Here is a 17,611-nt window from a genome sequence, read left to right on the forward strand (position 1 = left end):
AGAGGTCCTGAGTTCAAATCCCAGCAACCACATGGTGGCTCACAACCATCCGTAATGAGATCTGATGCCCTCTTCTGGTGTGTCTGAAGACAGCTACATTTATTTATTTATAATAAATAAATAAATCTTAAAAACAAAACAAAACAATTTAAAAAAAGAAAATGAACAATTCAATAGTACATTCAGAATGTTGTATGACTATCTCATTTTTTCTCTAAGATTTTTTATTTTATTTATATGAGTACACTGTAGTTGTCTTCAGACACATCAGAAGAAGGCATCAGACCACATTACACATTATAGATGGCTGTGAGCCACCATGTGGTTGCTGGGAATTGAACTAAAGACTTCTGTAAAAGCAGTATCTCAGGGTTTTACTGCTGTGAACAGACACCATGACCAAGGCAACTCTTATGAGGATAACATTTAACTGGGGCTGGCTTACAGGTTCAGAGCTTGAGTCCATTACCATCAAGGTGGGAGCATGGCAGCATCCAGGTAGGCATGGTACAGGAGGAGCTGAGAGGCAAACAGGAGAAGATGGGCTCCCAGGAAGTTAGAACAGGTTCTTAAAGCCCACACCCACAGTAACACACCTACTTCAACAAGGCGTCATCTAATAGTGCCACTCCCTGGGCCAAGCATATACAAACCACCACAAGCAGTCAGTGCTCTGAACCAATGGACGCGTCTCTCCAGCTCTGACTATCTCATTTTTATACCCACAAAAAAGAAATCCTATTTGCATTAAGCCTTGACTCCCCACTCCTCTCCAATTCCAAACTCCTGGAACCACTATTGATTCCTACATACAGATTTACGTAGTTCAGATAATTCATAAAAATAAATCGTACCATGTCACCCTTTATGTTTGGCTTCTCTAGTCCCCTCTTACAGAAATGGACACAGCAGGGTGTCACATTCTTGCACGTGATGTTTCCTGTTCTAAAGGAAAGAGGAACTCAAAATCTGCCAGACCCATATGTCTAACACAACATCCTGCAGGCATCAATTTTAGACACACCTTTTTACATTCTTAAAAATGGAGATTCAGTGTTACAGCTTTGTAACATGGCAACTTGGCTAGACCAAAATGCTTTCCAGAATCCCTTCCTTGTATGTTTCTGGTTAGAGAGAACCACAAGGGATGTTGTGAAGAATCTAGCATGTGGAAATAAAACAGCAGCCAGTTCCTGTTTTGAGTTGCGATGCCACATCGTTACTTACCTGGTTGGATGTCTTGGTGTAGTTCAGTAGCTAGGCCTGTAACTGCTCCACCTGTTCCTGGCCTTCCTTATGGGGCTCACTCCTGGGCCAGGTCATATTCAATTCCATGACAAAGACCACCAACTGCTCCTGCAACATATTACTCTACTGAGGTTGCAGGCATGCATCCTAGCCTCTGTGCTGGGTGGTTTTATGTAAACTTGACACAAGTTAGAGTTATCTGAAGGGAGGGAAATGTAAGATTCAGCTATAAGGCATTTTCTTAATAAGTGATTGATGGGAGATGGCCCAGTCCATTGTGTGTGGTGCCATCCCTGGGTTGATGGTCTTGGGTTCTATAAGCAGGCTGAGCAAGCCAGGAGGAACAAACCAGTCAGTGACCTGTGCTCCTTCATGACCTCTGCATCAGCCTCTGCCCTTTGAGTTCCTGTCCTGACTTCATTGATGAACAGTGATCTAGAAGTGTAATCTAAATAAACCCTTTCCTCTCCAGTTTGCTTTGGTCATGGTGTTCATCACAACAATGGTAGTCCTAAGACAGTAACTCTCAGTTCTAGCCAAGCCCTGTGTCCCTTACTTTATAGCTCTCTTTCCTCTCTCACCTCCCTCCCTGAAAAATTCAGTCTCTCACCAGGCACAAAAGCAACCGCTTTATACAGACTGTTAGCCGCCATCTTGACTGGGTTCAAATCCCTGTAGCAAAGTATACCAGGAGGTTGGATAGATAACTATCTGCACCCTCAGTGGTTCTGCTTCTCCACTATGTCTGATACTGTAACAAATTAAACCCACTTCTTCAACAGTAAGAAGGACGCAGAGGAAAGTAATGAAGTATGAGGCTACCTGGAAATGGGGATGACTGCAAAATGCAGAAGATCCCTTTAAAGTAGAAATCTTTATCATCTCTATGCATAGTGTGTGCGCATACAGACATGTGAAGATCAAAAGACAATTTATGAGAGTCAGTTCTCAAGTTCTACCATGGGGGGCGTCTAATGATTAAACTTGGGTCTTCAAACTTGGTGAAAGGCACAGACCCCCCTAAAGCAGGATTAAACACTGCTGTTACTAATGTTTTTGGCAGGATAATTCTTGCCGTGGGGACCTGTCTTGTGTGTGACTGGGTATTTAGCAACACACTCCCAAGTTTGAGAGTAAAAAGTGCCTTCAGACATTGCCAAATGTTTCCTGCAGCTCAGATGTTACCAAGCCTCTAGCTAAGCCTAGAACATGCTGCATGCGGTGTCCATTACCTGGTCTCCTTCCCCTTCACCCACTTGTCAAGAGTGTAGAACGCCAGTCAGACTTCGGTCCTACTTTTCTACAGATGAAGATGGGTCCACAGAATAAGGGCCCTCTCCCTAGCACTAGTTTGTCAGCAAGATTGCTGAGGCAAGAACTCAGGTCTTCTGTGTCTTATACTAGAGTGCTATTAACCATATCCTCCTGCCTTGCTGGGATACTGTGACACTATAATGTGATGACAGGCTGCTGATAGTCAGAGGTGCAATTACGTCATCATTATGGACTAAGTAACCAGATGGGGAAGAGGAGGCACAAGGAATGCAACAGTTTTATTAGGAGTGTAGGCATGTCAGGGAAATCCAGTTCAGGGAGGCACAGGGCAGAATGGAACACTGCTCAAGTCCCCAGCAGGCTAACAGGGCCTCTACGGAGATATCTAAACAAGGTGCTACTTGTAGCTGCTTCTGGTGAAATGATTTTTGCCTAAAAGAGTGCTCCAGCACTGGTGAATCTGAATTCCAGGTAAGACTGTGTCTGACACAGAAACAGAAGACGTGCTGAAGCGGATGGCTCACCACCCAGACAGTGTGCAGGTGTCAGAGGGACCCTATGTCCCTCACACGTCCCTATACAAAGTTGACAGGGACAGCAGGTAGATACTGGCTGAAGGTACACAATGTGTAGGAAGTGTCTGTCATTGATGAGTGGCCCTGTGTCTTGAGAACTTGGGTCTGGTTTCCAGCAGGTCCTGAGCAACACTGATATCCCTTTCCGAGGGCCATGAAGAGTCAATTTAGTTCTGTTCTGACTCCTTTAGAGTGGAAATGCCTATGCCCAATACCAGGTTCTGGGTAAGAACAGCTGAAAGGACAGAGGAATGTCACTGCCATCCCGAGGCACCTGTGGCTTAGTCCCGATGTGTTTCTGGAGTGGTCACTTTTCTCTGAGCACAGGCATCTTGCCCAGGATGGGCTCCCACCTTTCCACAGGCACCGGTGCAGAGCATCTTTCTTGAGAGTCAAAGCCTTTAGCTACTGGCCTGTAAGTAATGTCCCCTGGACAGATCAGTCTGAAGATACATGTGCTCAAAGGCTGGTTTCTGTCCCTAAACCAGCAGGCACTGCCTGTGAATGACAGGCTCACGTGTAGAATGCTGTGACTCTCCTAAGAAGAGAGCTCTCTGTTTTCATAGGCAGAAAGAAAAGTGAGGCAGGCTTCAGGGTAGCAAAGGACTCTTAGTTCTTCCATCGAATTTGCTGTGAAAAAAGCAGACAAGGAAGGCATGATCAGTTGTCACTTACCACTACAGTGAGGGAGAGGAGATGAAAATAAGAATGGGATTGGGACTGTTGAGTTCTTTTTGTCTGTTCGGGGCAGGGTGTCTCTATGTAGCCCAGTCTAGCCTGGAACTCAGTATATATTGCAGTCTAACCTCAAACTCCTGATCTTCCTGCCTTAACCTGCAAGTGTGAGGGATTGTGGACATGCACTAGCAAAGAATTAGCTTTTAACTCTGTGTGTACAGAGATCAACCTTATGTCAGATGCTATCTACCTAGTTTTTTGAAATAGGCTCTTTTACTAGCCTGGAACTTGCCAATTAGGCTGGGCTGACCAGTGAGCCCCAGAGATCTGCTGCCTCTGCCTCCCTAGTGCTGGGAATTCAAGCACATGCCATGTGTCCAGTCTTTATGTGGGTGCTGGGGACCAAACTCAGATCCTTATGTATACATGGCAAGTACTTTATTGATTAACCATCACCTTAGCCCCGAGAAGATTTTTCTTTTTAGCATGTGGGAGTTCATTTATCCAGAGAAAGATTAAATACCTGTTCTGTATTTTACAGATTGCCAGTTTAGAGCATTAATCTGGCTTTGCCCTCCTTAGTGCTAACTAGTGTTAGGTGACTAGGCACAGGTATCAAATACCTAATGCTAATGAAAAGTTGAGTGATTTCATACGGATAACCAGGACTTCTGAAATAGCTAATTCTATTTCATTTTCTTATTTCCAACAGGCAGGTCACAGCCTAGAGGGATCATACGCCTGGCTACTGAGTCTCTATCGTGTGCTGTGTCTTTCCTGATCTCTATTAGGTCTAATGATGATCAGTGCACCACAGTTATGCTCCATGCTGAGGTCTTCATATCTCACTTCAGTATTTCTTAACTCTCTGTGTGTACAGATGCACATGGGCTAAGGACAGATCAGCCTCATGTATCACATGCTATCTACCTTGGGGTTTTTGTTTGGTTTTGGTTTTGGTTTTTTGAGACAGGGTTTCTCTGTGTAGCTCTCTCTGGCTGTCATGGAACTCACTCTGTAGACCAGGCTGGCCTCAAACTCAGAAATCTGCCTGCCTCTGCCTCCCAAGTGCTGNGATTAAAAGCGTGTACCACCACTGCCTGGCTTTACCTTGTTTTTTTGAAACAGGGTCTTTTACTAGCCTGGAACTTGCCAATTCATATCTCAAAAGTGATTTCTACTGTTCAAAAATAGTACTTTTGCTCCTCCATCCCACAGGTGGGTCTTGTATCCATGTGGCTCAGATCAGTGCAGATGCACTTGGGAGATCTTAGGAGCATACACACTGGCTGCTCCGCTGTGCATGCTCTCCTAGGCTAACTGGAGGGTAAGTTACCGAGCTGCTGAGAACGACATCGATCTTTTCTTCCTCGGCGGATCCTTTGTCTACTTTGCTCCTGTATGCAAGCAACTGCTGACGATCCTTCAGGTCTCGGCAAGTCTGTACACAAAAGCACAATCAAATTCCTACTCAGCCTCTCTCTATACGGAACTCACTCTTTCTGCCACTGTTTCTTTGCCCCTGGGCTCAAGAAAAAGACAGCAGATGAGAGTAAGATGATGCGCATAAAGCACCCATAGAACCCCAAGCTGGAGAGATTGTCACAGAGCTTGCATAGCTTCATTTAGTTATTTTTTTTCTTTAATATTATTTATTTATTTTTTTATTTATATGAGTATACTGTAGCTGTCTTCAGACACACCAGAAGATGGCATCAGATCTCATTACAGATGGTTGTGAGCCACCATGTGGTTGCTGGGAATTGAACTCAGAACCTCTGGAAGAGCAGTCAGTGCTCTTAACCACTGACTGAGCCATCTTTCCAGCCGCTTCATTTAGTTCTAATGACTTCAAAAAACTAAAAGCTGAGAATTCAATTCGGAGACTGGGAAAACAATATAGGAGTGTTGGTCTCCAAACTAATTCTTGCCAGACTATTCTGTCTGTTCAGTCAAAGCCGCTGGAAGCATTTCAGATCTGGGGCAAAGGCTGTATCTCTGATTCTTCACCCAGGACCTAAATCAGGGTTCTCCCTTCTTGCAGACTCACATCAATGACGACATCATGGCACTTGAACTTAGTAGCTAAGTTCAACTTGGTGTCCACATCTTCCACCAGATTGACATATTCCTGCAGTATCTGTAGGAAAACGTACTCTGATTAATGATAGAGACACAGGGCTCCCTGGGTAGAAAAAGCAAGTTGTAAACAAGGGAGAACTCAGCACCCTGTGTTTGCAAAGCCAACATGAAGCACAGTTTTACAGTGGCAGTGGGGATGCTCAGCAGCACTTCCCTGCTACCTCAGGAGAAAGGGAAGAGCAGTCCTCCTTACCCTGCAGCCAGGTCCACAGCCACAGCACTCTAGAGATGGGCCAGGGTGGGCCTACTGCTCCTCGGCTACAGGGAATTCTTCTCAATTATCTGAACAGTACATAGTTCTCTATACGGCTAAGCACAGGAGCTGTTCCTCAAAGAGGGCCTGAAATTACTTTGTTTCTCCCTGTCCTTTTCTATGTCAGGCCCTGCACAGCCACAGTGCCACCATTGAGAACATGAGGATAGCTCACATCCCACCACTAGCTCTTTTTCAGAGCCATTACCTGGACAGGGGCACTGTTCTTGTGCAAAATTTCCACAACTCGATGGAAGCCAATGGGTGCTCTCTTCTTGGTGTAACCCAACCAGTTCTGGAAGAAAAGGCAGCAACAGGTGGGCCAGACATCATTAACTGGCCTCAGCTCATGTGCCTTTCATGGTCATATCAGAGAAGCATGGTAGACAGACAGGAAGAAGTGAGGGGTAGAGAAACCGTGAGAGATGAACTTTCTTAGAAAAGCCAAGGAATGTAGAGGGAAGAAAAGAGTAAGACATACATAATAAAATGAGGTCTTTGATCTTGACAGTAATGCATGGAAACAGTCTGTGAAATGTTCCAAAATGGAACAAGTCATGAATAACATATACACCATAAGCTTGTAAGTACAAAAAAATTCTACTTCTCCATCTTTACATGCATATGGAATTATTTATTTGTAAACTCATACAGTAGGATCTAGGAAGCTACTGACAACCAGAACTTTCCCTGAATGAGGTTGGAACATGGAGACAGTGAAATCTGAACCTCTTCTTAAGGTGTCTGTGCTGGGAAGTGAGTCCAACTTTGCACATGCTGCCTATGCCCTCAACACCATGAGCACAGCCCTCACTATCTCAGTCTCATATACTTAGACACTTTTGTATACAGTGTCAACTTTTCTGTGAGTGTGTTTTTCTTTAGTAGTTAATATAGTTAACTGATAAATAAGAAGAAAAATCAGAAAATTCTCAAGGCTAGAATGAAAAAAATATATTCACATTTTAAACCAACTTATATGGAACCACAAAGGATCTCAAATAACCAAACCAATCCTGAAAAAGAAAACTGTGTGTACATGCATGCATACACACACACACAACACGGGTGATGTAGGATGGATGCTATTAGTATGAACTATAGTAATCGTTCCATTATAAAAACCAAAATTCCATACTGCACACTTTATAGTACATAATGATCAACTTTCAAATATATATAATATTTATATATGTATGTATATATGTACGCATATACACATGTACATACATGTATATGTACATATATACACATACACACATAATATATATATTCAATATATATTAATAGAGAATACAATCATATCCAAAGATTGGATAGATTATATTGGATCCTAATAAATTAAATATATAAATATAAAAATTGAAAACAGGGGCTGAAGAGATGGCTCAGAAATTAAGAGTATCCGTTGCTTTTTTTTTTTTTTTTTTTTTTTTTTGAGACAGGGTTTTTTTCTGTGTAGCCCTGGCTGTCCTGGAACTCACTTTGTAGACCAGGCTGGCCTCGAACTCAGAAATCCGCCTGCCTCTGCCTCCCAAGTGNCTGTCCTGGAACTCACTTTGTAGACCAGGCTGGCCTCGAACTCAGAAATCCGCCTGCCTCTGCCTCCCAAGTGCTGGGATTACAGGCGTGCGCCACCACGCTCGGCCTTATCTGTTGCTTTTGTAGAGGCCCTGGGTTCGAGTCCCAGAACCCACATGGTGGCCCACAACTATAATTCTCACTTACATGGTACAATGAATCACATAAATCTATAAGCAAAACAAAACAAAACAAACAAACAAAACCCTAAAAGCGGTAATGAGCTAAGTTAAAAGTGATGTATATATGGCAGATATTTATGGTGATATAATTTTACTAATACTAAATTTCTTGGGGCTGGAGAGATGGTAGTGAAGAGCACTTGCTGGTTTTCCAGAGGAGCTAGGTTCAATTCCCAGCACCCACAAGGTAGCTCACAGCCATCTTAGCCATCTATAACTCCAGTTCTAGTTCCCTCTTCCTACCTCCCTAGGTATGCAGGCTAGTGTCATGCACATAGAATCAAAGTAAATCTTAGAAAACAATCATCACTGTAGATTCATACACTTCAAGATAGGTACATAAATGTCTTGAGATGTAATACTTATGAGACAAATACTAATATCAAAGGGAAAAGTGTTGAACATAAGGTTTACTTTTAAATGGTTCTGGAAAAATAAACGTGTATTTAAAAACAAAGCAGCTAAATAATACATCAAAATGTTAATAAATTAGTAGGTAGAACAGCGGCTACTATATTCTTTCAGATCTTCCTTTCATTTAAAACTTTGGAAACGGACTGAAGAAGCTTCATTGGCCCCAGGGACTTAGGAGACCTACGAAGGCCTTCTCTCTCCACAGGCCTCCGAAGCACAGGGTCAGGGCACCCACCTTTGTGGTGAACAGGGCATCAACGTCATTCCAGGCTCTGAGCTTGGCACGCGCAGCCAAGGCTGTCAGCACATACTGTTTGTCTGGGATCTGAAGAGCAGAAACCAGGACACAGTAAGAAGATATAGAAAAGCATCCATGAAATGCTTTAACATTTTAGAAAAACATATGTATTTGCTGATACTGATCCTGACCCTTGAAAGAAACCAAGTTTGCAATCAATCACCAAAGACCCTTCATCTTCCAAGCCCCTCGCTGATGTACAGTGTAACGCTGAGGTTTCCTCTCACTTCCCACTGACTTTTGAAAGCACAGTGTCTAGGCTACCAAGCACCACACACTCCACGCAGCGCTCTGGCACCATTGCACAAACCAGAACGCAGTGCAGTGCTACCTTGAATGTTTTCTTCAGGTTGATGGGACTGCTGAAGGTTCCCTAGGATGAAATGGGAAAAGAAATGTCAGTGAAACCCCCAAATCCCTCATCTTCTTCTTTATTACACATACTCTCTGTGCAAATTGTAAAGCCTTTAAACTCAGACATCACTTTATAAGAAAATCTCATCATGTCTGATGGAGCACCACACACCCTACTGCATCAGGAAGACTAGTGAGTACAACACTGTGTCCTCTAGTCCACATTTCTTGTGTCATTTCCACTTCCAAAATGTCTTCCTTTCCTCCTTCCTTCTTTTCTTTGTTTTTTGGATTTTTTTTCCTTTTTTCCTTTCTTTTTGTTTTTCTGCTAGTAAGAGAAAAGCATACTTGTGAGGATTAAGTCAAGCCCAAACTTAAAGAAAAAAAAAGAAAGAAAGAAAGAAAGAAAGAAAGAAAAAGGGGTTGGAGAGGTGACTCAGTGGTTAAGAGCACCTGCTGCCCTTTCAAAGGATCTGGCTGCAATTCTTAGCATTCACATGTCAGTTTACAACCATCTGTAACTTTAGGCCCAGGGGATTAGATACTTAGTTGGGTCTCCATGGGTACAAGGCATGCACCAGTACCCAGAAATACATGCAGGCAATACATCTATACATGTGCCTTTAATCCCAGCACTCAGGAGGCAGAGGCAGGTGTATTTCTCTGAGTTTGATGCTAGCCTGAACCATATAGCAAGTTCCAGGAGAGACAGGGCTACACAGAGAAATCCTGTCTTGAAAAACCAAAGCAAAAATCAAAAACAAAAATAAACACCCATACACATAAAATTAAAAATTCTTTTTTGGGGCTGGAGAGATGGCTCAGCGGTTAAGAACAACTGACTGCTCTTCAGAAGGTCCTGAGTTCAAATCCCAGCAACCACATGGTGGCTCACAACCATCCGTAACGAGATCTGATGCCCTCTTCTGGTGTGTCTGAAGACAGCTACATTGTACTTAGATATATAATAAATAAATCTTTAAAAAAAAAATTTTTTTTTTTTGTCAATAGGAGCTATCCACAGCCAACTGACACTACTCTCCTCTATGCTACTACTGCTGAGGGAGCCAGCACCAAAGATGGCAGGTGCTCTGCTAGGACACCAGCCGCATATGGCTACACAAACCCTCATAAACCTTTGTCCCTCTTGGCTCACTCTTGCTGAGAAGTTTCTGGATGATTTCTGAAAACTACACAAGCCCACTGACAATACCTCACAATTGAACAATGCTCCATTCTGACTCCCCCTGTACCTCAGACTCCGTGTAGTGATAGAAGCAGGCGTAGAAGAGCGTTGTCACTAACGGCATGTTGAGAATGGAAGCTTTACGGGGGTGCTTCCGGAAGACATCAGTCTGCCCTGAAGACTCCAGGTGCCGGTCGTTTGCCTGTGGTGGAGTCAGCCAAGTGAGGAAAGAAGTGTCCACTGGGAGAGGCAGGAACATAGCTGCACTACTACAGCAGTTGCTTAGGATATCCCAGAGAGGGTTAAATTCCATAAAAGGGTCATAGATTTTTAAGTTTAACTAAGATTTCAACAGTTCAGCTTGGTGTTGCGTGCCTATAATCCCAGCACTTGGGAGGCAAAGCAGGAAGATCAGGAGTTCATGGCTTCATTACACAGTCCAGTCTAGGCTCTATGATATTTTATCTCAAGACAAAATAAAGAAAAAAATATCCAAAAGAAAAACAAAGAAAGGAAAGGAGAGAGGGAGGCAAGGGAAGAAATTTTGGAAGTGGAACTGACACAAGAAATCTGGACTAGAGGACACAGTAAATACTTTCGGGCTAGCAGCAGGTAAGAGAGGAAAGCATGGCTAAGGACAAGAAGAATTTGTCGAGGAAATAAAAGGCTGTATAGAAAATGCCACGAGCAGAGCTGAGGAGGGCCTGGACGCTGAGTGGCTGAGCCTGGGCACAGAAGCAGAGAGCAGAGAGAGGGAACCTCACCTCAATGATGATCTGGCGCTCCAGCAGGGTGTAATGGTCTTGTACATGTGCAGAGTCTTCTGCTGAAAATGGCAAACTGGTAAAGGATCACAAGGTTAGTACTTTTTGCTATGTGAAAAGCAAAACAAACCCAACCAAATCAAATGATCACTAAAACCTTACGAGCTCACAGTTTTTTAACAAGTTTGATCTCAATGCACCTTCTCAGGACCCTTTAAGGCAGAGTAACTAGAAAGCTAGAGTAGACTTTGGTCTGGATATTGTATTTGAAGTTTGCTGACTGGAGCTGGGGATGTAGCTCAGTTGGTATAGTGCTGGCCTAGCATGCATGAAGCCCCAGGTTCAATCGCCAGCACTGCATAGGCCAGGTGAGGCGGTATATGCCCACACCCCAGCTTTCCCAACGTGGAGGCAGGTGAAGTAACATATCAAAGCCATACTCAGCCTGGACCACATGACATTCTTTCAAGAGAGAGAGGGAAGGAGGGAGGGAGGGAGGGAGACAGAGACTTTGAAAACTCAAAAGGAATCTTCTCAAAGTCCACAAAATGCACATGATTTTGCTGCAGAATGAATAAGAATCAGCTTGTTTGAGGAGTTAGCTTGTGAGTGGGTCACAAAGCTAGAGAGCCAAGACAACCACCCATTGTCAACATGTCCACAGAACTTGCTGAACTCTACTGAATCTGTTAACTGCTTTTAGAGCAGAATAGTAAAAACTAATTTAAATTATATAGCATAGTGTATATAATTAATAAATTATATAATTTATAAAATTAATAAAACTTGCACTGATCTACAGAAACGTCAAGGACTCCATCTTCAAAACTATGTCTTTGGCCAGATATGGGGGCACATGTCTGTGATTCCAGCATTTATGAGGAGGGGCCAGGGGATTTAGGAGTTCTTGATTACACAGCAAGTTCAAAGCCAATCTGGGTACATGACAGTGGAAGGCACCTTCAGCCTTCAGTTCAGACCTCTGTCCTTTAGACAATGATGTCTGTTCCTCTACTCACTACAGAAAGAGTCCTGAAATCAATTACACTGACCCAGGCAAGTGTGAACCCTGGCTTTCTATCTGGTAACATTACAATTAGGAATTTCATACACTAGGGAATTCTAAACGTGACCCTGGAAATCCTTCCATGAGGAATGGCTGAAACAAGTGTGAACAATGAACCTCTAGAAGCAGGGGTGCTGAGAGGCTATGTAGCTGTATGGATAGATACTGATAAGCACACTTCAGCTTAACCTATGGAAGCACTTTCCTATAGTAAAGACAAGTAAATAAGATGAGTTACTTTTATTTTTAGTGATTTATTTTATGTATATGAGTACACCATTGCTCTCTTCAGACACACCAGAAGAAGGCATCAGATGGTTGTGAGCCACCATGTGGTTGCTGGGAATTAAACTCAGGACCTCTGGAAGAGCAGTCAGTGCTCTTAACCTTTGAGCCATCTCTCCAGCCCAAAATGAGTTACCTCTAAGAGCCGTGAGCATCCCGTCAGAAGAGCAGTAATATCCGTGGCTTACTCTGCTTGTTTTTAATGAGGACTTGTGTTTGGATGAAAGCTTGCACTAAAAGCAGTGGTTCTGAGACTTGGGGCTTCCAGACTCGTAACAAGAAAAATGCTCAAGATCCATAAGCAGTTTCACACTTTAATTTTATTATAGTAAATCATAAAAAAATTATCACCAGAACTGCAGAGGTTAAGAGCACTGGCTGCTCTTCCAGGGGACCTGAGTTCAATTCCTAGCACCCAGACAGCAGCTCATAGCCATCTGTAACTCCAGTTCCAGGGGATCTAACACCCTTACATGACATACATGCAAGCAAAACACCATGTATATAAAATAAATAAATCATAAAAATTATCGTAATTTTATTGCTAAAACGAGAGGATATGTGAGAACCAAAGTTCAAGAACTAAGACAGTCTTTCTAATTCAATACGTCTAGCTTTGGGGAAGATCCCATTGTTTTCATGTTTCTTCCAGTCAGTGAAAACTCTGCTGGACACTAGGATTTGGGAGCTACTGAGGCAGATGACTGACAAAGAGTACCCATGAGAGTCACTGTTAGCCTTCCCTTCTGAGCCTTCCAACCCATTCGCTTTTCTCCTCTCATTATCACAAAACTACTCTTCCCATACTTACCCAATGCAAGTCTTAAGAAATTCTTTTCGTTTTTCAGGATCCTGAATGTTCAAATGCTCTCGATAATGGGACAGCTACAAAAAAACAGAGAAAAAATTTGAGCTATCACATATCCTTAAAAGAGAGAGGCATATCACTAAGAGGTCTAGCACTTATCTAAGCACACATCTGAGCACAAAGAGGCACACACTCACTCTCTCACTCTCTCTCTCTCTCTCACACACACACACACTTTTCTAAGCACACATCTGAGCACAAAGAGGCATGTATATGCGCACACACACACACTCGCGCTCTCTCTCTCACACACACACCCCTCACACACACACATACACACACACACTTATCTAAGCACACATCTGAGCACAAAGAGGCACTCTCTCTCTCTCTCTCTCTCTCTCACACACACACACACACACACACACACAGAGAATACTAAGTGGGCGTGTGTGTGTATGTGTATGTGTGTGTGTGTGTGTGTACTTGCCTGTGCTTGTGTATGTATAAGAACCAGGAGCAAGTATCTGTTCTTTCTCCATTGTTCTCTGTGTTATCTCTTTATAGATTTATTTTAGTTGTGTGTGCATGTGTTTGAGTGTAGATGCCTGAGGACAGAAAACATCCGATGCCCTGAAGCTGGAGTTACAGGTAGTTATGAGCTGACTGATATAGGTGCTGGGAATGGAATTCCAGTGCTCGCAAGAGCACTACACACTCTTAACTACTGAGCCATCTCGTCAGTCCATCCACCTTGTCTTCTGCGTCTGGGTCCGTCACTGCACCAGAATGAAGGCAGACTGTCTGGCCAGCAAGCCTCTAGGATCCTCTCGTCTCCACTGCCTCCACACTGGGCTTGAAAAGCATACCCAGTGCACTCAATTTTTACATGGGTCCTGGGAATTCAAAATAAGGGTCTCATGCTAGCACTATCCACTGAACCACCTCTCCCCAGATTATAATAGAAATTTATATCCTCTAAAAACTAAAATTCTTGACTCTCAGAGTCCTCCTGGACTATAGCCTATCATGTGTATGCGTGGAGACTAAGCTAGGCAGTGTCATTTCCTAGATCTTCTAGATCTAATCAAAAAAGAACAGAAAACCATCAGCAGGAGGGCTTGGCAGCTGGGCCGGGCTTTGACTTAGATGCCTGGTCAATAGATTCCCAATAGAAACAAATGCCATACTTACCGCCAGTTCTTCTGTTCTATCTAGGAACCTGGGGAAAAGCAAAAGAGAGAGGAGAGTTTAATCTACTGACTTTCCCAGTATTTCTTGCATAAGAGACAAGCTCCAGAAGAAACACAGTTCCCTCATATATCAACACACCGAGGTAAAGCCGACTCCTACTCTCTACCACCTTGACCCTTCAGACACCTGCTGTCTTTCATATCTACTTGTCTGCCTGTTCTATGTTCTAACTAAGTAAATCAGGCAGAGCAGGGCAGTAAGAGCTTACACACCTACCTGTGCGTTTATTTCTTTACTCAAAATTAAAACACTGCTTTCTGTCTTCTGTTTCCTCCTTATTCTGAATAGACCATAACTAACAGTACTGCTTGGCACAGAGGGATGCTTGACAAGACTTCCTTGACTGGAAAGGAAAGCCAAAGAGCCTGCCTCTGTGGGCATGTCTTCTGTGGCAAACTCCTTCTGATCTAACCAGGTAAACTGCTTTCCCACATCAGTCTGTAGGGCAGCTGCTCATCACTGTTCTGGGCCACAAAACTTAATCAGAGATTCTCACACCTCTAACACTGAGGAACAGATAAAACATGCTGTTTAGTCCAAGGGCAAAACATCATCCCCATTTACTGGAATGAAAGAGAAAGAAAAGGTGGTAGAAAGAAAAGGTGGTAGAAGGCCACCGAAGGACAGCCCAGCCCCCCCTCCCCTCGCTTCCCAGTGCAGCCCAAATTCTAAGATTTCTAGGAGACTTCTCTGGGAAAGCTATAACTCCTCCTCCTTTTCTACTGTACTCTCACTGGCATCACTTGAATAAGAGGAGGGCACCTTTAATCAAGGGTTGTCTAAGAAAATGTTTAGTAAACACTGATTGTTACAACACATTAACGTTAGCCTGCTCCAGTCAGTCTTTATGACCCTCTGTGGTAGACATCACCATCTCCATTTTACAAGGGAAAAAGGCCACTCTCAAGAAGTCTAGTGACTTGCTCAAATATCAGAGTACCAAGTAACAACCACACACAGTCCAGGTCTGTCTGACTGTGGGGCCAGGTTCTTAACACCCTGCCATTCCACCAGACTGCATGCTGGGATGATTATCCCAGCACATTTCAAGATCTTGCTTTCTAGTTTTTTGCACACCTCCATCCCCAAAGTGCTCTGAAAATATACCTGATAAACTTCATAGACCCAAAGCCCAATTCTTACCTGAAGAGATCTAAAAGCAGCTTTTGGTCCCCTATTTCTTTAAGGAAATGAATGAGATGTCTCAGTGCGACCTGGCGTACCTCCAGCTCTCGAAAAAGGATCTCTGGCATGTTAGGTAGAGAAAGAAGTCAAGTTTCCTAGCACTCAAGTCTGAGTGTGGCCTCTCCACTCATACACCCCAGGAATCCATCTGAAAGCCCAGCAACAGCTAAGGATGATTCTTCCTGGTCTCCACCCACCATCATTAACAGCCTCTATGCACTAGAGCAGTGGTTTTCAACCTTCCTAATGCTTCCACCTGTTAATATAGTTCCGAATATTGTCGTGACCCCTAACCATTAAATTATTTCACTGTTACTTCATAACTGTAATTTTGCTATTGTTATGAATTTTAATTTACATATCTAATATGCAGGATATCTGATCTGCAACCCTTGTGAAAGGGTCAGAAGGGGTCATGACCCATGGGTTGAGAACCTTTACTCTGGAGCAGCACACAGCCACTCAGTCAGCCTTTTAGTATGAGTACACTGTAGCTTCCTTCAGACACACCAGAAGAGGGCATCAGATCCCATTACAGATGGTTGTGAGTCACCATGTGGTTGCTGGGAACTGAACTCAGGACCTCTGGAAGGGCATCAGTGCTCTTAATCACTGAGCCATCCTTAATCACTGAGCCAGCCCTTTGCCTTTTAATTCTTAACATGAACAGCAGCACTTCTCACATTCTCAAACACACAGCCCACATGTTCCCAAGGAGGCTAATATAGCCCCCACCCTACAAGCTGCCCTAAGAGGTGTGACGTGGTGTGATGTGATGTGATGTGATGTGATGTGATGTGATGTGATGTGATGTGAGGTGAGGTGATGTGTGCTCTTTGGCCCAGGCCACCCTGACTGTCTCTGAAGCAGACTTGATCCTGGTGAACTCTGCTGCTGAGTGGAGACCTCCTTTAACCATGCTCACCTTTGCTCAGGGTCCTCTTCAGGAAGATCAGAACCTTGAGGAAAAGAGACAAAGACTGTGCATCCTTTCACAGAGGCTGCCCTGATCACCTCACATCTAGGAATGAGGCCAGCGACATGTAAGGAATCACTGCAGGCAGACACACCCCTCTGTGGGACAGAAAGAAAGGATGGACTTCTGGAACCGAGCCATGTCCTAGGTGTCCACATGCCCATGCCCACTGTGTCTACGCTGGCTGAGAAACTACCTCACAGTCCCACATGCCCATGTCCACTGTGTCCACACTGGCTGAGAAACTACCCCACAGTCCCACATGCCCATGCCCACTGTGTCCACACTGGCTGAGAAACTACCTCACAGTCCCACATGCCCATGTCCACTATGTCTACACTACCTCCTGTCTGCTGAGAAATTACCTCACAGTGCTGGTGCCACGACACTCTGCATAACAGAGAACAGCCAGCCTTCTCATTTCTGGTTACAACTAACAACAGTTCCACATAGAATGCATGTTCCTCCACCCAAGGTGGGAGTACAGCTTTCTGAGAGACCTATGCCTCAGAGAGAAAGCCAGACTTTTCGGTCAGTTCCGACTGGATGTTCAGGAACTGAACTGAACTGAAGGACGGACAGTGAGCCTCACACTTACTGCAGTGATGACGTTCCCATCATGCATGCTTACTGCCTCCTCTAGGAGCTGCAGCTTATCCTGGAGGGAGCGGAAGCGCTCTAGTGAACAGACCTGCAGAGTAAGAACACAGAGTGTGTCAGGAAGACCACTGCCTATCACCGGATAGTGAGGGATAGGCAACAAAGGAAGCGGCCAGAGAGCACCTCTATATTTCACACCGGTCTCTGTGTGAGCCTGCAGGCCCCACACATCCTATCTAGCAACGTGATGCCCCGTAGGACACCGACGTCTTAGCCAAGCCAGCGCATCATGACTTATTTTCCCTTAATGTGCAGTTTCCATACATACTAAAACCTACCCTGTGCAAGCGTATAGCTGAGCTTTGAAAGTGCCACATCCTAGTAACCACTAAAACAGACACACACACACACACACTTCTACCACCCTTAGACAGCTGCTCTGTCCACTACAACAGACACACACACACACACTTCTACCACCCTTAGA

At 44.0% G+C, this 17,611-nt stretch overlaps 2 protein-coding genes across 2 annotated transcripts in view; both read right to left on the reverse strand.

Annotated features, from left to right (window-relative positions):
* The window catches only part of Noxred1 (NADP dependent oxidoreductase domain containing 1), a 19,573-nt gene extending 16,839 nt beyond the window's left edge, over positions 1-2,734 (reverse strand). The window contains exons 1-2 of the mRNA XM_021178752.2: positions 2,481-2,734; positions 1,228-1,356 (exon numbers count right to left, since the gene is read on the reverse strand). The gene's annotated coding sequence lies outside the window, so the exon portion shown is untranslated. The remainder of the gene's footprint in view (positions 1-1,227; positions 1,357-2,480) is intronic.
* A 41-nt stretch (positions 2,735-2,775) lies between these two features.
* Vipas39 (VPS33B interacting protein, apical-basolateral polarity regulator, spe-39 homolog) overlaps positions 2,776-17,611 on the reverse strand; it is a 29,759-nt gene continuing 14,923 nt past the window's right edge. The window contains exons 8-20 of the mRNA XM_021178751.1: positions 17,123-17,215; positions 16,474-16,507; positions 15,507-15,609; positions 14,304-14,331; positions 13,113-13,186; positions 10,951-11,026; positions 10,254-10,388; positions 8,978-9,019; positions 8,584-8,673; positions 6,380-6,466; positions 5,827-5,916; positions 5,113-5,217; positions 2,776-3,728 (exon numbers count right to left, since the gene is read on the reverse strand). Coding sequence (XP_021034410.1) covers positions 3,708-3,728; positions 5,113-5,217; positions 5,827-5,916; positions 6,380-6,466; positions 8,584-8,673; positions 8,978-9,019; positions 10,254-10,388; positions 10,951-11,026; positions 13,113-13,186; positions 14,304-14,331; positions 15,507-15,609; positions 16,474-16,507; positions 17,123-17,215 — 978 coding nt within the window. The 3' untranslated portion in view covers positions 2,776-3,707. The remainder of the gene's footprint in view (positions 3,729-5,112; positions 5,218-5,826; positions 5,917-6,379; positions 6,467-8,583; positions 8,674-8,977; positions 9,020-10,253; positions 10,389-10,950; positions 11,027-13,112; positions 13,187-14,303; positions 14,332-15,506; positions 15,610-16,473; positions 16,508-17,122; positions 17,216-17,611) is intronic.

Source organism: Mus caroli, chromosome 12, assembly GCF_900094665.2.
Source record: "Mus caroli chromosome 12, CAROLI_EIJ_v1.1, whole genome shotgun sequence".
In the NCBI taxonomy this organism is placed as follows: domain Eukaryota; kingdom Metazoa; phylum Chordata; class Mammalia; order Rodentia; family Muridae; genus Mus; species Mus caroli.